The 17733-nt window shown below is 40.6% G+C and overlaps 1 protein-coding gene across 10 annotated transcripts in view; it reads right to left on the bottom strand.

Moving 5' to 3' along the window:
• prkcbb (protein kinase C, beta b) overlaps positions 1-17733 on the bottom strand; it is an 83864-nt gene that overhangs the window by 39493 nt on the left and 26638 nt on the right. For all 10 annotated transcript variants that reach the window (XM_061845571.1, XM_061845569.1, XM_061845567.1 and 7 more), the window contains 3 exons: positions 8029-8111; positions 1439-1550; positions 903-1031 (listed from right to left, as the gene is read on the bottom strand). In XM_061845571.1, coding sequence (XP_061701555.1) covers positions 903-1031; positions 1439-1550; positions 8029-8111 — 324 coding nt within the window. The remainder of the gene's footprint in view (positions 1-902; positions 1032-1438; positions 1551-8028; positions 8112-17733) is intronic.

Raw genomic sequence — 17733 nt, 5'->3', positions numbered from 1 at the left:
ACTGTTTTATAAACTTTGCCCTTCATCCTGGCGGATTCTCTCCTGTCACATAGAACACCAGATACCTTCCACCAACTGTTCCACCCTGCTTGGACCCATTTCTTCACTTCCTTACCACACTCTCCATTGCTCTATATTGTTGACCCCATTCCAAAGCCAGATTGGTTTTGAAAAGCAACTCCGAGCTACATTTACTTAGCAGTGATGATAAATGCCAAGTTAACTTATTGATACGAGACTAATACCGGTCCAAAAAGTTTGTTTATAACATTAAACTTGGGAAAAAGTGCAAATATTATGCTTGATACCCAATTCCCAGTGAACCTCCCCACAGTAATATCCTTTACACTATCATTATTGTGTTTGTGTGCATGCGTGAGACTACAAGGCAAATTAAATCTAATGTGTGCAATGACACCTCTTTTTATTTTTCACTCCACCAGCATAACCAAAATAAATTCAGTGGGCAGAACGTGCGACACACCGTGTAACTAGATCTGACTGATTGTGGTTGTGCGAAACCCCTTGTAAAGAAAACTGTTTTTAGAACTACAGGGAATATTGTGATCTTAGTCAGAGGACCAAACGTGTTCTTTATTAGCCCAAATATAGCATTTTCCATTTATTCGAGCATTCAACATCATGTAATGTGAATTTAAATTCAATGTTCTCAATGTGGTACTAAAGCTAAAACTTTGTATTCTTTGAAATGGAAATACACATAGCTGTGCTGGCTAGTCATTGTGTTTTCAGGATAAATATACTGTATATATTCTAATATGATACTGTCATTTTTTTGTGTCAATTACAAAACTCCACAGCTGTTGTTCTGCCAGTAGAGGGAGGCAAAGCACATTTAATTTGTGCGTGCGTGTCTGCGTGTGTGTCTCGAAAGCACTTACTGGTAACGGTGAGCACGTTAGTCTTGATCTCAGCAGTGATGTAAATACGACCTCTCCTCTCAGTGTGGTCTGTTCCGCACAGACTCGGCACATTGGCCACACAGCGCTTATGTATGTTCATCATACAGTCTGCAATGGACAAGATAGATTTATTCAAAATATGTGTGATATTAAGAAACGTGTTAGTTCAAATACAGGGATGCGTTGCTAGAAAATACTCTGAGACGGAAACCCACCATTAATGTGACCAGTAAAATGTACAATGCAAATATTTACTTTTAATCTTTGGAGAGGGGAGTTAAAATACACAAAATAATGTGGTTGCACCACTGTGCACACCCTCGTGTAACTGGGATGCGGCCCTGTGTTCTGAATTAGACTTACTATATCCACTGTAGTACATTTGAGGGGACACATGGCCAAATGACACAAAAAAGGGACCTTCAGAACATCAAATCATCATCGTATACGTCGCCCAGGTTAGCATAACCAACCCTAAAATTTTAAGAACTGATACGGTTGGAATTAATACGTACGGTCACATCTCATGCCCTGGTGTATGAGGCCATACAGCAGAGAGCCGCAATGGTCACAGAAAGTTGGACTGGAGTAGGTGTGGATCTTAAACTTGTGCTTTGCCCTCGGATCCTACAGACATTGAGAAAAAACAACATTTCCAAGAAGAACTTGACACAATTATGCAGACATTTAACAAATATGAAAAACCAAGAGCATAATATATTAGAATAATGACCATTATCTGGATTTTTTGGGGGGAAACAATAGTGAAGAATTTGTGCTTTGAAGGAAAGTTGAGATACAACACTTCAACTGTTTGAACTACCCATCCATTTTCTTAGCCGCTTATCCTCACGAGGGTCGCGGGAGTGCTGGAGCCTATCCCAGCCGTCAACGGGCAGAAGGCAGGATACACCCTGGACTGGGTGCCAGCCAATCGCAGGGCACATCGAGACAAACATCTGCACTCACATTCATACGTGGGGGCGATTTAGAGTGTCCAATTACCGTTGCATATTTTTGGGATGTGGGAGGAAACCGGAGGGCCCGCAGAAAACCCTAACACATGCAGGCATGGCGAGAACATGCAAACTCCACACAGGTGGGTCCAGGATTGAACCCAGGATCTCAGAACTGTGAGGCCAACGCTTTCCAGCTGAGCCACCGTGCTGCCCCGCTTGAACGAAAAGTCACAAATTCCTCACAATTGTTGGAGACACCAAACATGAACACATGTTCCAAGTAAAAATGTGACTGAAACGTTTGACTGATTACTGTCGCAAACAAAAGAGAAAGTATCCAAATAAGTAAGTACTGAATACTTGGGAACTTGGGTACCAGTTCCTCTTTTAAGGCAAACACCTGTAACTAAAGCGTAACTAGGGCAGAAACAGGATATTTCTGTCTAAGGGTTAGGGGTTGCGTGTTTGCGTGTGTGCGGGTGAGAGAGTGTGTGTGTGTGAGAGAGAGAGAGAGAGAAGAGAGAGAGAGAGAGAGAGAGAGAGAGAGTCAATGGGCAACCACACCTCTTCCTAATGTGGTCTTCTATGGTTGACGCTCTAATTAACAAATGGACAGGCTATGAATTAATGGCAATCGTCTATCCATTGAAAAAAACGTAAAATGATCACCACAACGACTTACAACACACATAATGAATATTTTGTGAACAGAGGGAGTGCACAAGTTTTAATATCTCGAATGAGATGCCGAGTCTTCATCACATTCTACACTAAATGTCGCTATATAATATCGCTCGCCACACCTCCGAGGAAGTCTGAGGGCACGACAGTGAAACTTGACTTTATACAACAATTCACGGGACAATATACCGAGGTGGGACACTTCACATAATTTGAAGTCATGAGCCAGAAAAGCATCCAAATTGATTCCTTCCCCTCCTCCACACCTGTCCTGGAAAATTGTGTTTGAATTAGATGGCTGCTGCCTGAATTATACGCAGCGTCGCCAGGGTTTCTTCACAAGTGTGTATGTGCTTCTTGTTATGCCTAAATGATCGCGCAGTTGCCTGTGATTTCCTTTGCGGGGGTGTATATGCGCATCTGTGCGTATTTTTGTCTGCCGATTCTCGTCTCTTCTCAAGGACTACTGCACCTCCAGCTAGTTTGTTCCTCTGCAAAGTGGAAAAAGCGACGCCACCACAGCTGTGTTGAAAGAAAGAACAGCCGTGCATTCATTGATAAGGAGGAATGATGGCAATGAAAACACAGCTTATATCACAATGCCTATAAGAAATATGATATGTTGACACGGTCCAAGTGCATCCTCCAAATCCATCTGTCAATTAAACAAAATGTGCTACCCGTGTATAGTGCACGCCAGCCAACAGGCGAGCAACGATGGACAATTTAGAGTTTCCAATTTCCATTTCCTGAGAATTCGTAATCTGAGAGCAAGCAAGAGTACCTGTAGAAAATCAGTACAAGTACAAGGAGAACCTGCACATCTACAAAGGAGGCCAGAGCAGAGATTCAAATCCTGAAAATCAGCACTGTGAGGCAGACGTGCTCCTGCTACCAGAAAACGCTGCGTAGCACTTTTATACAATACCTACATACATTAAAAACTTTCAACTATTCTTCCTACTTCCTCCCCTTTGTAAGGACATACTGTAATTGTACTAATTTATCTTTGGATTTAGAGAGTAGTTGAGCTGTGTCAACTCTATTTGGATATGTTGTACTGCTGAGCAAGAAGTCAGCTCATAACATATGCGCACAATTCAACAGTCACTTTTGACTAATGAGTGCTACAATACCACCCACGCATTTCGTTGTTTTCCACTATCCACACAGTCCTGGTAATTTTTTTCATTACATTTTGGACAAATACCCTTTTCGTGTGGCCGTAGCTTCCTGTAGTTAATTTTAGGTTTCATTAAGACAGCAGACGAGTTAAGACAAAAATGCATTCCACCTCTGATGGTTAAGTAACACACCCCCATTTGACACAATTGCTTCAAGATACGATTGATACAAAATCGATTTCATAATAGCAATCAAATTATTAACTGTTAATTAATATAATAATAACAATATATATATAATAATTATAACCATTGGCCAGTCAAAATCAGAAGAAGAAAAGAGTGAAGGAAAACACTCTCAGGGGAGAGCCAGCATTTTGGGTTCTTTCTTTTCCTGTGAAACTCACTAGAGCGCAGACAATCCTAATTGGATCTGCAACACACTGGAAACCTCCGCAGTTATCCAACTACTAGATAGGTTTGAAGTCTCTCCCTCCACCAAGATCAAGGTTTTTTTCCACTGAGGAATTGGTGAAAAATATATTTACAATGTACATTAAACAGTATTTCACGGAGCCCCTAAAAGGATATTTAAAAAAAAAAACTAACTGGTTTCTCATTGTAATGAGTAACTTTACAATTACAATTACAATGAGAAACCAGTTAGGTTTTTTTTCCCCCCAATGTCCCTTTAGGGGCTTCGTATTATTTAGACTTAGTTGACATTTCTTTTTACTTGCTCACATCCTCTGTGAACTGAGCACACACACACACACACACACACACACCACACACACACACACACACACACACACCACACACACACACACACACAAGCTTCAAGTAGCATAAGCAGACTCAGGATCTGGAATGTAGGTTTCATTAGAGCCTCATCTCATCCCTCGACTTGTCCCGAAGGACAAGTATTCTATTAACCCAGATCTATAATTGACTTCTTCTTTTAAACATACATCGTTGTGAGGCAGAGGAAAATTAGAGAGGGAGGGGTGCGGGGGCTGGAGTTTTGTCAAAATACCCCAAGAATCAAGAATAATAGTACATTTGACCTACCTATTACATGTCTTGCAGAAATTAGCCTGGTTTGAGGGGTCTCCGCTGCATTATGCAAGTGAGCCAGGGCCCGCACTGGCCCATATACCGCTGGCTCAACGAGTTGAGTCTCATATACAAGTACAATCAAGTCAGTTTGCCAAAGATACATTTAAGAGAGAGACGCTTTTTACAAACAAAGACCATCAATGGTTGATCCTACTGGGTGAAAACCATAAACCCATCGAGCCGTAGCTCTACTAGCTATTGCCGCATGGATGAGGAGTCTGAGTTTGGTTACGTGATGATCAGAAGGCAAGCGCAAGGGGCAGCTGTGACGGTAATTTCGGTCAACAGGAGACTGAAATTACACCCTAAAGTGGTTGAAAATTGTTAGATTAATCAGTTTCATTCTTTTTCCACAAGCACAACATGAATACGAATTCCATGCTTAGAAGAATGCTGGCACAGCCTTGCAAAGTAAATATATAAATTCCTAAAAATAATAATAATAATCGGTGCGGGGGTTAGTTCCTTTTTAAAAGACAAGTATGATGACTTTTTTGACCTTCCTCTTTCCTTGCATAGTGACGAGAAACAGGCTACCTGTCTGCTATATTTAAATTGGCATCAAGTTCAAAAGGAAGCTAGCCTAGATTACAACTGCATCAGAACTGAGGTCACAAGTCCACAAACTCATTAAGAGAATGACATGGCGGGGGTGGGTAAGGCACCATAATTAAGAGCATCCCACCAACCCCCCGGGGTGGAGTGGCATTTAAATAGACGAGGTAGAGCCAACTGTGGAACAGCAATTCGGAGAAAGGAGCGTGCAGGATAGGAGAAGAATACAAAAATCAGATAAAAAAATGAACAGGTCAGCTGGACTTGACTGACAGTTAGATTATAAGTGAAGAAAATAAGTATTTGAACACCCTACTATATTGCAAGTTCTCCCACTTAGAAATCATGGTGGGGTCTGAAATTTTCATCGTAGGTCCATATCTACTGTGAGATAATCTAAAAAAAAAAAAAAATCCAGAAATCATAATGTATGATTTCTTTTAAAACCCCCATGGTTCACAGTATCCATACTGTGAACCATGGAGTTGGTAGCATGTTCTTGGGATGAAACTCATCATTCGTCTTCCTCCAAACACGGTTAGTGGAATTATGACCAAAAAGTTCAATTTTGGTCTCATCTGACCACAAAACTTTCTCCATGACTCCTCTGTATAATCCCAATGGTCATTGGCCAAGTTAAGATGGGCCTTGACATGTGCTGGTTTAAGCAGGGGAACCTTTCGTGCCATCCATGATTTCAAACCATGACCAAACAATTTTAGTGTATTACCAACAGTCAACTTTGAAATGATGGTCCCAGCTCTTTTCAGGTCATTGACCAAGTCCTCCCATGTAGTCCTTCTCCGATTCCTCACTTTTCTAAGGATCATTGAGACCCCACGAGGTGACATCTTGCATGGGGCTTCACTCCAATTGAGATTGACCGTCATGTTTAGCTTCTTCCATTTTCTTATGATGGCTCCAACAGTGGACTTTTTTCCACCAAGCTGCTTGGCAATTTCTCCATAGCCCTTTCCAGCCATGTGGAGTTTTACAATTTTCTCTCTGGTGTCTTTGGACAGCTCTTTGGTCTTGGCCATGTTACACGTTTGAATCTTACTGATTGTATGGGTGGACAGGTGTCTTTATGCAGCTAACAACCTCACACAGGTGCGTCTGATTCAGGACAATGCATGAAGTGGAGGTGGGCTTTTAAAGGCGGACTAACAGGTCTTTGAGGGTCAGAATTCTAGCTGATAGACAGGTGTTCAATACTTATTTGCAGCTGTATCACACAGATAAATAGTTAAAAAAAAATCATACATTGTGATTTGTGGATTCTTCTTTTTAGATTATCTCTCTCACAGTGGACATGCACCTATGATGAAAATTTCAGACCCCTCCATGATTTCTAAGTGGGAGAACTTGCAATATAGCAGGGTGTTCAAATACTTATTTTCTTCACTGTAAAACGTGTAAGACAAAAGCAAACAGCAAATCAATTGCACGGAGCATCTATACACATTAAGTCAAATAATGAACAGCCTTTCTTCATGGGGGGGGCGACTAAGTGTATTTGTCACACTGAAGGGTTCTCCTTGGGGAGGAGGGGACATGAAACTTAAAAGACCCTTGGGGTCTTGAAAGGATGACATTGACATGATGAAAGCGCTCTGAAGATAAGGACGGGAACGCCATTGTGTTCCCGTCGGAAGTACAAATTAGAGAGCCCGTCTGTAATTCAAGAATAGAAATCAAAGAAAGGAGGCTACCTGTCAGCCCTTTCAAAGCCTACACAGGTTCATGATAAAAGTAACACTTAATAGAACTTCCTGTGAGTGCGAGTGAGGAGGTGAGGCCCGTTATTAAGAAACTATTATGCCAGCGCGTTTGATTCAGTTTGATGATGGAACAATGAGTTGCATTACAAAGTGCAAGAAACTTGATGAATAATGCAACGGCACTCACAAGATGTCGCATAAACTTTGTGTAATCTATCCACATTCTGAACTAATGAAACTTCATTTCACAGCCAAGTCATTAGATCTGTTCACATCAGGATGGATTTCTTCTTTGCTCAGCATTTGTAACGCCATAAACTATTAATCAAAAGTGGTAGGAGGTAATCCCCAAACTGTTTGATGGGACTTGCCGGATGGGGCACGAACCAATCCGTGGATAAGGAATTCATTGATGAAGGTGCGTGTCTTGGTCACAAATGCTACTTTTGAAAGAACGTAAAATGAAAAGGAGAGTAACAATAACCTCAATTGTGCTTTTTGATACCTCTGTTCCTCCATAGTGAAGATTTAGATGTACATAGGTTAAACATGTTTTTAAAAAAAAAAAAGCTCTGGTGAGCACAGTGATGACTTGAATGCATTTTGAAGGAAACCTGGTGATAAAATATTACCTGTTCTGTTGTGAAAGCAAGGTTAGAAATGAGAGAAGTGCACAGTTAAAAAAAATGTCTCATATGAAGATGGAATTTTCCAGTCTCTTCCCTCTTCAGAGTTGAAATAATGTTGGCGTACTTTCCAAGGACACAAAAAGTTGCCTGCCTGTGCATGAAAGACTAACTAAATAAAAAATGGGCTTTTCAAGATATCCACACTGATGCACACAGCTCAAGTATTTCTAGGGGAGAATGTTAACGCACACATATTTGTTTTTTATGTCATCTCATTTGTGCAAAGTCACACTCTCATGTTTGCGTTTCATACTCACATCTGAAGCTGGACCTTTATCGGCTCCTGGGCAGGAGAAAGTAACAAACTCGTGGCAACGTTTGTGCACCACAAAACAGCACACTGTAGGAAGAAAAAAAAGAGTTCTTGAGTGAAGCACTTCAATGACATCCATGTATGACACATGATGATCAGCCAAGGTGGTGGCGGTGGGGAACGGGGCGGGGTCTATCTATGAAAGGGCAAAACAACAATTAACGAACATTTTTTCCAAATGCCAGATACAAAAAACGTGAAGGATGGCATGACCTCTTTGGCATTCATTAAAGCAATCAAGCAATGGGAGGCGGGGTCAAACTGTAATGAGCCCAAGTTAATATAACCTACTAACAATTTGCTTTTTTCCCCCTGAAATTGTCACTGTTTGTAGTTTACATAGATGTTTGAAGGTGTACACTAACATTTTTTTAGAGTCTTTCTTTTACCTGTCAGCCATTTTGGAAATGACATTATTGTTGGATGGCTGTCAGAAAGAGAACTGTGAGTGAATGTCTTGCTTTGGAAAGGGGAACCACCACTCAAACTTTTCAAAAGGTTTCAAAATGGTCTGGGTTAATGTTATGTCATCAACATTGACACATGAAGGTGACGTCATCAAAGGTGACACTAGCATCTTTAGTTATCAGCGCTTCAACCCGAGCACTATATACAGGATGAACTGCTGAAGATGGTCGTTTGCTTGTCACTGCGGTCACTCAAAGCACAGGCTCGTGTTCTTCGGCTTTGAGCCTGGACACCCACTTTTCAACTAAGCTGTTGCCAAATGCGGCTTCCACATCCACATTGTACAACCTTTTCAAAATGTTCCGTGGTGGTTCCCCTTCCAAAGCAAGAAAATACCGTCAATCCCAACTCTCCGCCTCTGACAGGCATCTAACAATGTGATCTGTGCAAAATTTCATCTTTAGCACATTCCACTGAACACTAAATAAATGGGAGGCAGGCTGCAAAATGGCGAGCGGGCCTGACTTTGGCCAACTCTGCTACGTCCAATGGAGGAGACAATTGTGATACTTCCGTGTCCAAAATCTGTTAAATCTGCCATATACCTCACATATTAAATGGCTTACAGCAGAAAAAGTACAGAAGGTTCTGTCTTATTAACACCCACACACTCTTGTTGTCAGTCCTGCACCACTGAGCCATTGTCAGCCACTCTTGATAAGTGCTTCTTGCACATGTACTGTAACTCCACTTGCGCTACAATATATAAAATAAAAAAAAACTTGATTTCATGTTTGCAATCAGAAAAAACATTTCGTATCATGAGCAAAGAACACTTTTTGTTTTTGTGTTTTTTTTTTAATTTATAATGAGAAATATGGCCATTTTTTAGTTGCATAAAAACAACAACAACAACAACCAAAGACTCGGAATACTCCCGAATGTGTGAATGGGTTGACATCTGCCAGTGGTGCAGAAACACATGAAAGCCTCAATGCACAGCCGCCATCCAGCCTGCCAACCCCATCAAACCGATCAATGTCAGATCTCCTGGCAGGCGCGACAAGGCGGGTTGGCTAAAAATAAGTTTGTACTCGGGGGGTGGGGGGGTGGGGGGTGTATTAACACATTACATTTACTGCATTACATTTACATTGTTGATTAATTATACTTGTCGGAACAAGTTGAATGTAACATACGGTTCGACTTTGTTAAGCAATGTTACTTTTACGCCAATACATTGCGGGAGGTACAGTATCATCAGTATTATAGGTTACACAGTTCCAGTGAATTTTATCTTTCAACCAGCTGATTTCATCCTCACGGCCTTGAATTGATTTTAACTGGACTGGTCTGTTTGTCTTAGATGATGTTTCACCTCTCATCCGAGCAGGCTTCATCAGTTCATGCAATATGGCTTGGATAGGACGCAGTAGCCAGTGTTTGTGTAGAAAACTCAAGTATTTATGCTCCAATTTAGATGCTTTCCCCACGCCATATCTGGAATCAGACTTTTGAAATGCAAAAAAAAAAAAAAGCAATAACGGTAAAGTTTTCAAAGTTACTCCTTTACATGATGCATGGCAAAAAAAAAAAAAAAAATGGTGGAAACAACAGAGGAAACAATGTCATAAGACTTGCAGTCAGAAGAGTGACAACACATCTGGCCTCACAATCAATCAATGTCAATGTCTAATTTACAGACTACAGAAAAGCTCAGATGTCGTGGGCTGTAATCTGCGTATTCCTAAAAAAAAGCCCACATTTCAGCCAACAAGAAAAATGACTTTGAAATTGAGATAACATGTTGCTGTTTGGTGACCAAAGCAAAGTACATTTATTTATCTAGCACATTTCATAAACTTATTGTGAGTGAAATAATTACTTCGAGTGTTCCTTTTTGCTTTTACTTCAGTCATATGATTGTAGATTAACACCTGTGCTCACATGCTGTAAACACATGTGCACACAAACCATGAATAACTGCACCTAATGGTATAGAGCTCGTGCACCTACGTGATAAAATCACGTGACTTTTGTTTACCCTGCCATATTGCCGGCCAAGCTAACCATTGCTCAATGCTAAGTCGGTTGGAGACGACACGGAAATATGTCACCCAGAGTCTTGTCCGATACAGTCAGACATTTAGAAGGTGAAAAACAACAATAGTACGTGGAAAAATGTTATCAACTCGGCATAGAGAGCCCGTATTTAATGCAGAAATTGATTTTTTTGCCAATAAGAAATTGGATTGTTGTTCCGTTTGTCTTGGACAACTGGATATACACATGGATCTGGTGGGTAAGTCATCGAGATTTACACAGAAAATTTTGAAAGCGTATAAAAGTCTGGACGCATACGAATACTTTGTTGCTGGATCTGTTCTCATCAGGAATAAATCCCACATAGTGATGGTTTTTGAAGGCTTGTGAATGCGTGTGTTCGGCCACACGTTAACCTTTGCCGGAATCCATCGATCTTTTCAGCTAGTATTCAATACAAATACCAATATTGAAATAAATGACCGCTGGTTTTACAAAACATGCATTCATTAACTATAATTGGGGGGGGGGGGACGGAGTCGTCTACATGGAACGTACATGGAAGCAATTGCGATCACACTTAAACTCCGTAAACCTCTACGACAGGCAGTTTTGTTTATTTTTTTTTTTAGCATGCATTGTTCTCAAATGAGCCAATTTGGCATTATAAATACTTTTTGGTAATTTGAGATTGAGAAGAGTAATTCCTGCCTGAAATGAAGCAATCGCAACAAAGGCGTGTGAGTATTTTGGTTGGGCACCATCCATCATGTTTAATTGGTGAAATCCATCGATATTTTCTGGTCTTTTCAGCTGGTATTGCATAGAATGATCTCTTTGAATATCTGTCTCGTCTGTCGGGACAACCAACAGCACAACAGGCCTCGGGTATTGTAAATATTCTTCCCCGTGTCAATCTCTCCCACAATGTCGAGCAGCTTTGTTTGACCGGGAATATGGCTCCGTGAAAATGGTGACGTCACGTGCACGAGCCATATACAGTATGTAGCCTACTATAAGTACAAGTCCAGTACTAATATAGAGGGGGCAGAGAACATAAAGAAAAACTGTTTGCCATCGAATTCTGTGGTGATTTTGTGACTTCACCCAATAAACTCAAGAACGATCTATCAGTTACTGGGTCATATAAGGTCATAAAACTACACGGCTTGGCTGGGACGGGGGAAGAAAACTACGGACTGATGCCAAACTCACAGCGATTAGAGAACCTCATTAAAACAAAGTCTTCTTCATCTAACTCCATCACACACAGTCATGTGCACCTCAATGGTACTTGACTCCCACGCAAAATCCTCCTCTTTGGTCACACCACCCACTCAATGATATGATACAACACACATATCAGCCCACCCACTCATCCCAGTCATATCACAGATTGAATACACAAAGCGAGGGTGGAGGGAAGCATGGAGGAAGGGATGGAAATGAAGAGAGCTGCGTGCACATATTGCTTCAAGGCAACTGCTCTTTTGGAGTACCACTTCTGCCAAATCCTTTACCAAAACACAGATATCGTATTGCGAAAATAGAACTGCGCACTATGCAATGAAATGACCCTTGGGCCAAAACAAACACAATCTCTTTATATAAATATGGCATAACAGGATTGGAGAGTGCACACTTTTTTGTATGTGGAAAAAAATGAAGGTATTATAGTTTAAAATACAAGTAATGATTCAAATGGCGCCGCTATGACGGGAACTTTGTGTGCTGATTCTTTTCCTCTTATTAGGCTCCTTAGTCGGCTCATTGTTTTATTACATCATTCTTGGCTCCAAGACTTTTGAAAAAGACTTCGAGAAGATGATGCAAATGAAGTATTTAAGGCTTTTTTTTTTCCTGCCCAAACGTGTCTGTTCCACTTTGATCAATGAATGCTTAAAAATTTGCTGATTTTGTAGCATATTAAATAAGCAATTCAACATGATTTTTTGAGTGTTGTTGTGTTGATGTGGGTGCACAATGGTTTCTGCTAGCAACATAAGGTGTCATATAAATAAATGGAACAATGTCGTGCTTGATAACTCAGGCAAGACAGTATTTTTTTTTTGGATTTCCGACAAAGTAGTAGATATGAAGATGCAAGGATTCTGCCCAACAAAGATGATAGATAGTGATCAAAAAGGGAGTCTTTTCCTTACATTTTTGTAAAAAAATATATATTACATACATGTATTTTCATTGGACAACGTGTAAGAAATTGTGCTTTGCTATAATCTTAAGTGGTCAGTGAACAGCAGTGTAAACTTACTGTTCCTTTAAAAAAAAAAAAAATCAGCACACACAGCCAATAATATTAAACGCTGGACATTTTTACTTTGGGGTGCACTCACTCTTGTTACCAGGGGTTTAGTTCTTAACGACACTGGTATATAACCCACACACGGATGACTATTGTAGTAAAGTACCATCTCTACATGATGTTCCATGAAAAATTACATTACACTGATCGAAATGTAAAGTGTGGTCTCACTTTTGTGAAATACTCCGTTGAGTATCCCTGAGCAGGAGGTTTAAAATGTAAGCACGTGGGCCCCAGTTTTCAGCCTTCAAAAGATCTTGCTCATGTACATCTATTTATTAATTTTCTGTTAACAATGGTCAAGTCATCTGCTGTTTGACCCTCCTAGCACTGCGTAATTTGTTTCCAATCATTCCAACAAGCGCTTGCCTACATCCGGTTACGGGGAAAGGTCAGTGTGCCGACCTGATGATCCAATCTGATTTAACCAGGGCACCGCCGAAGCAAGGAGCCGTGTGACAGGTGTAGCACTCCGACAGTGTTTGGTACCTAGCTGGCTGCAACTGGCATACCGAATTGTTTTCTGAGCCAGCAGGGAGCTTCGTCTTTCCCTGACAGCTTCCAATAAGCGGGATGAATTAAGCCTTTCACAGTCAGGCGGCACAATATTGATCCCACTCATTTACTGGAAGGTCAAAATGGTTTTTGGTCTTTCATTTCTATCGTTGTTTACGCTTGCATTTGCATATAAAGGAGAGGGAAGAAAACAGACCTCAGAAAACATTTCAGTGATAAACTTTTTATCGTACTGTACAAGTTATTATGCACAAATTCATCAGGGTAAGAACAAGGCTGGAACAGGGCTTTTCCGCCGCAGACGTATTTCTGTGACGCGTCTCTAGTTGCACGGCCCTCATCAATATTGAATTTTTTTTATTACATAATGCCTCGTTTGTCAATCAATATTAAAGTCCTGTTGTGCTCGGAGTGAACAGAGGTACGAAAAGTAAATGTAAATGTTAAAACAAAAATGTTTTGCCTTCTGGATGAATTTACAGGTCAGATCTTTTAACAAAGCTCATCTTCATGTCAAGTGTCATTTCTCACTTCTTTCACTTTTCTCATAATTGTATTATAGATGCAAGCAAAACAAGATCAGGGTGTGAGTGTGTGATTGCTTGAGCAATCATGAGCTAAATATTTAGAACACTTATCAGACATCTTTTTACCTTTTAATTGCACCTAGGTATGCAAAGATTTATTTTACACCTGTTTTTCATCTTGGATTGCTATTCCTTCCCCCCACCCAAACCTCCTATTGCATTCATTTTCTTTCTTTTCCTTCCATCGGCGTCTGTCCTCTGCTCCACGGCTCTCTCATATATTCTCTTTATGAAATGTTGGCAGAACACCAACGTTGCACAGCATTTTCGACTAATGAGCCGCCAGGACGTGTGAGATGGAGCACAGTGATGGCCCAGATTTAGACATCACACCAGTGCAACACAGCAGCTTCATTATAGATTGTACAGTACCACCTTAACAACCGCAGATGCTTGGATGCTTGAATATTAGTTCCATTGACCATGGTTGCTCCATATATGAATTTCGATCACACTTTAAAAAAAAAATTATGCTGAACCACAACTAATCAATTATGGGAATGGAAACAAAAATTGAATGGTGAAAAAAAAAATAGTGCAGTACATTAGAAGAATCCATGATTTTGCTTCAGGGCTGGGATGAGCAAGTCCATCTGAACATGCATTTTTCTCTGGATTTCCACAAGTGCCTCAAAAATATTTCACAAGTAACTTTTCTTTATTTTTTGGGTGTGGGACACTAATGGTATTTCATTCTATTTACTGTAAATGGGGGAAAATGTCATTGATGTATGAATAAATTATATTACTAGTATGGTCGCAGAACCAATTCTCACATTCTCGAAAACGCGCAAGTCAAGCCTCCACGGCATGAGGACAACTGAAGCCCAAATGGCTTCAAAATCAAAACAAGAACACGATGCTAATGGTAGTAGCTGTGATTCCTCAAACTTGTGGCGAGGAGCCGGACAAGACAATCTCCACCAAATCATTATCCGTGGCTCGAGCCAAGCAGTGCTGGCAGCGTTTTAAGAAAGCGAGTGAAGAGACCAGACAGACTGCTGCTCTTATTTTGTGCTCTTCTGACTGTCTCGTTGGAGAAAAACACCCTGGTGAGCAAGGTGGGAAGAGATTGATACAAGCGGATGTGGAGCAGGGTGATAAACAGGAGGTAGAAAGTCAATAGTCCAAACAACACAACATTCTCCCTGGGTCTGTGTGTGTGTGTAGGGGGGGCTTATATAAGGGGGTTGAACAGCCTACGCCAAAGTATAAATACCCACAATGCATGTGAAGACAGGGGACGGGTCAGAGTGAGTCAGCACACCCCTATCATTCCTCCTCTTTCCATCCCTCTCTTTATTCCACCAATCTTCTCTTCATCATTCCTTTCGTCTGACACTAAAGCGGCCATCTTTTAGGTTATCAAAGCCTTTCTTTGGTGTGATTCCACTTGGCGGGCTAACCGCCACCTCTCATCGCTGGTAATCACAGGAAATGCGACAACTGCAAGCAAAACAAAATCCATTGCAAACACACAATTTGACACTGCAAGTTTTTGAAGGTTTTCAAAGAGTCTTGTCCCGCTTTGAAAAAAAGCATTTTATGACGACGGAATACTTTCACACTGCAAACATCTGCATCTGATGTGGCCTTGCTGTATTTTTAATATCAGAATTGCCTGCAGTAGATCATCGTTTCATTCCTTTTCTTCCAGTATGCAGTGTTGTTAAAGTGCTTGCTGCATCACAACACGCTGGCACTTTCGAATTGATTGAGACGAGCAATTAGAGCTGAAGTCATGACTTTGTTTACCTACAATAGACTTTGCAAACACAAGCAAGGACATAAATCCAACAAAAATAATTTAATGACTGATTCAATTTTGACACGATTACACTGTTTAAATATTAGCACTTTTACTGCGAACTTGTCATCTTCTGTGAACATCAATGAATACAAAATATTCCCAATATGCAAGTTATTTGAATCTGTAAAATCTTTCATTTTAGGAGGTATGCATAGTTCCTTTTCTTTCTGCTCTATTTCAGTTTGAGCTCAGTGCAAGACATAAAAGAATGTTGGCACAAGATGGCTTTACGCGGTCGAGCCAACACCTCCACCCTCATTCATTCCTTCCTTCCATCTCCATCTCATTCAGCAATTTTCATTGACTACCTCACCTCCATCCCTCTTTTATCTCTTTCAAGATCACAAATTATGATGCTTTATATCCTGCAAAGTGATAAAGCAAATTTTAACTGTGGTATAAATTTCAAGTGATACAATCCTTAGGTAGTAGGTCATCTCTAGCTTATTGCAGACAGTGTAAATGTTATGTTTGGTTTACATGTTTCTAAACTGTTCTCCATTTCTTCCACACTGAGATGGGATTCAGATTATTGATGCACCAAGATAAAAAAAACATCGCATTGAATCTAAGGATAACTGGAACCTCTGCTCGATGCACAAAAAAAGCATTTTGTAGAGATGTTACAGTATACCCAATATATCCCTTGGGTTCGAAGTCAGGATTCAATTTGGTGTGTAAAGAATAAGACGCATAAGTGTGGATTCGCAATCTATGCACTGCAGATAGAACAATCATTCATCTTAAGTAGATCGAACCGTAATAGCTGGCCAACATGAGATTAGTTTGGGATTAATTTGTTTTTAATCATTTTTGTCCAATGGTGCTGAAGAGCAATACACCTGAAAGTCTGCATCAGTTTTTTTTGTTTTTTTAGACCCAAAGCACAGAATGCGATCAATGTAATAGTCAAACGATAAATGTACATATACTGTACATAGAACTAGATAAACTAGATGAGGGTGGGAACATTCAGAACTCAGCCCATGTAGATCACGTTTTAGAGGTTTAAGGTCATGGGTTAGTCCCTCTAGCAGTCAACTGGTTGCCTGACAGAAAAAACACATTTGATTGAATCTTGTTGTGGTAGAACAGTGGAACGACTGGTTAGCACATCTGCCTCACAGTTCTGAGGACCAGGGTTCAAATCCTCGCCCCGCCTGCGTGGAGTTTGCATGTTCTCCCCGTGGTTGCGTGAGTTTGTGTCGGGCTCAGAAAATGGTTAGATTGATGGATGGAGGTTTAAGATTTCTTATGTCAAAAAGTACATTTGGTTACTGATTTTAAAAAATATATATTTTTGGGATTCAAACAAAACTTATTAAAAAGCTTTTGGTGCATATACAGTAGCTGTGAATTAATTTCCTGGTGCTTACATTTCTTATAGCAATATCATAATTCCATTAATGTAATCATTTTGGTCCCTATAAGCCACAGCCAAAAGAAAAAAAACCCAAAAAAACACACATACATACACACAAAAATTGAGAAGAGGCACTGTGCATCAGCACAGGCTCTCTGCTCTCCTTCTGTTTGTGTGACTGTGGAGGGCTCTTAGTTTCCTCTTACACCAGCGGTACTCCTGCCTCCACAGTGTGACCTGAACAGCCGGCTACTGAACTTGTCCAGCCGAATCCGAATACACACATACACACACACACACCTCTTATTCTGTAAATCAACTTTGGACCACTCGCCTGCCCTCCACCCTCACACTTGCCCCGCAACCACCTCTTTTTCCTCTTTACTCCCCCACAAAACTCTACCTGGTCCTATCAGCGACGTGGCAAGAAAATTAAAAGTGACAATTGGAAAGAATAATCACTACAAAAGAAGAAGAGCGTGAGTGAATACATATCATTGCTTGTTTGTCATTTGTTGAAGGAAAGCGAGATAATGCCCCTAATGGTGTTTTATGTTACTGAAGCCCTCCATTGGTCTAAACTAGGGATTGGTTTGCAC

Source organism: Syngnathoides biaculeatus, chromosome 16, assembly GCF_019802595.1.
Source record: "Syngnathoides biaculeatus isolate LvHL_M chromosome 16, ASM1980259v1, whole genome shotgun sequence".
Taxonomy (NCBI): Eukaryota; Metazoa; Chordata; class Actinopteri; order Syngnathiformes; family Syngnathidae; genus Syngnathoides; species Syngnathoides biaculeatus.
Note: the sequence above shows the minus strand (reverse complement) of the source record. Positions and strands in the feature narration are given on the sequence as shown.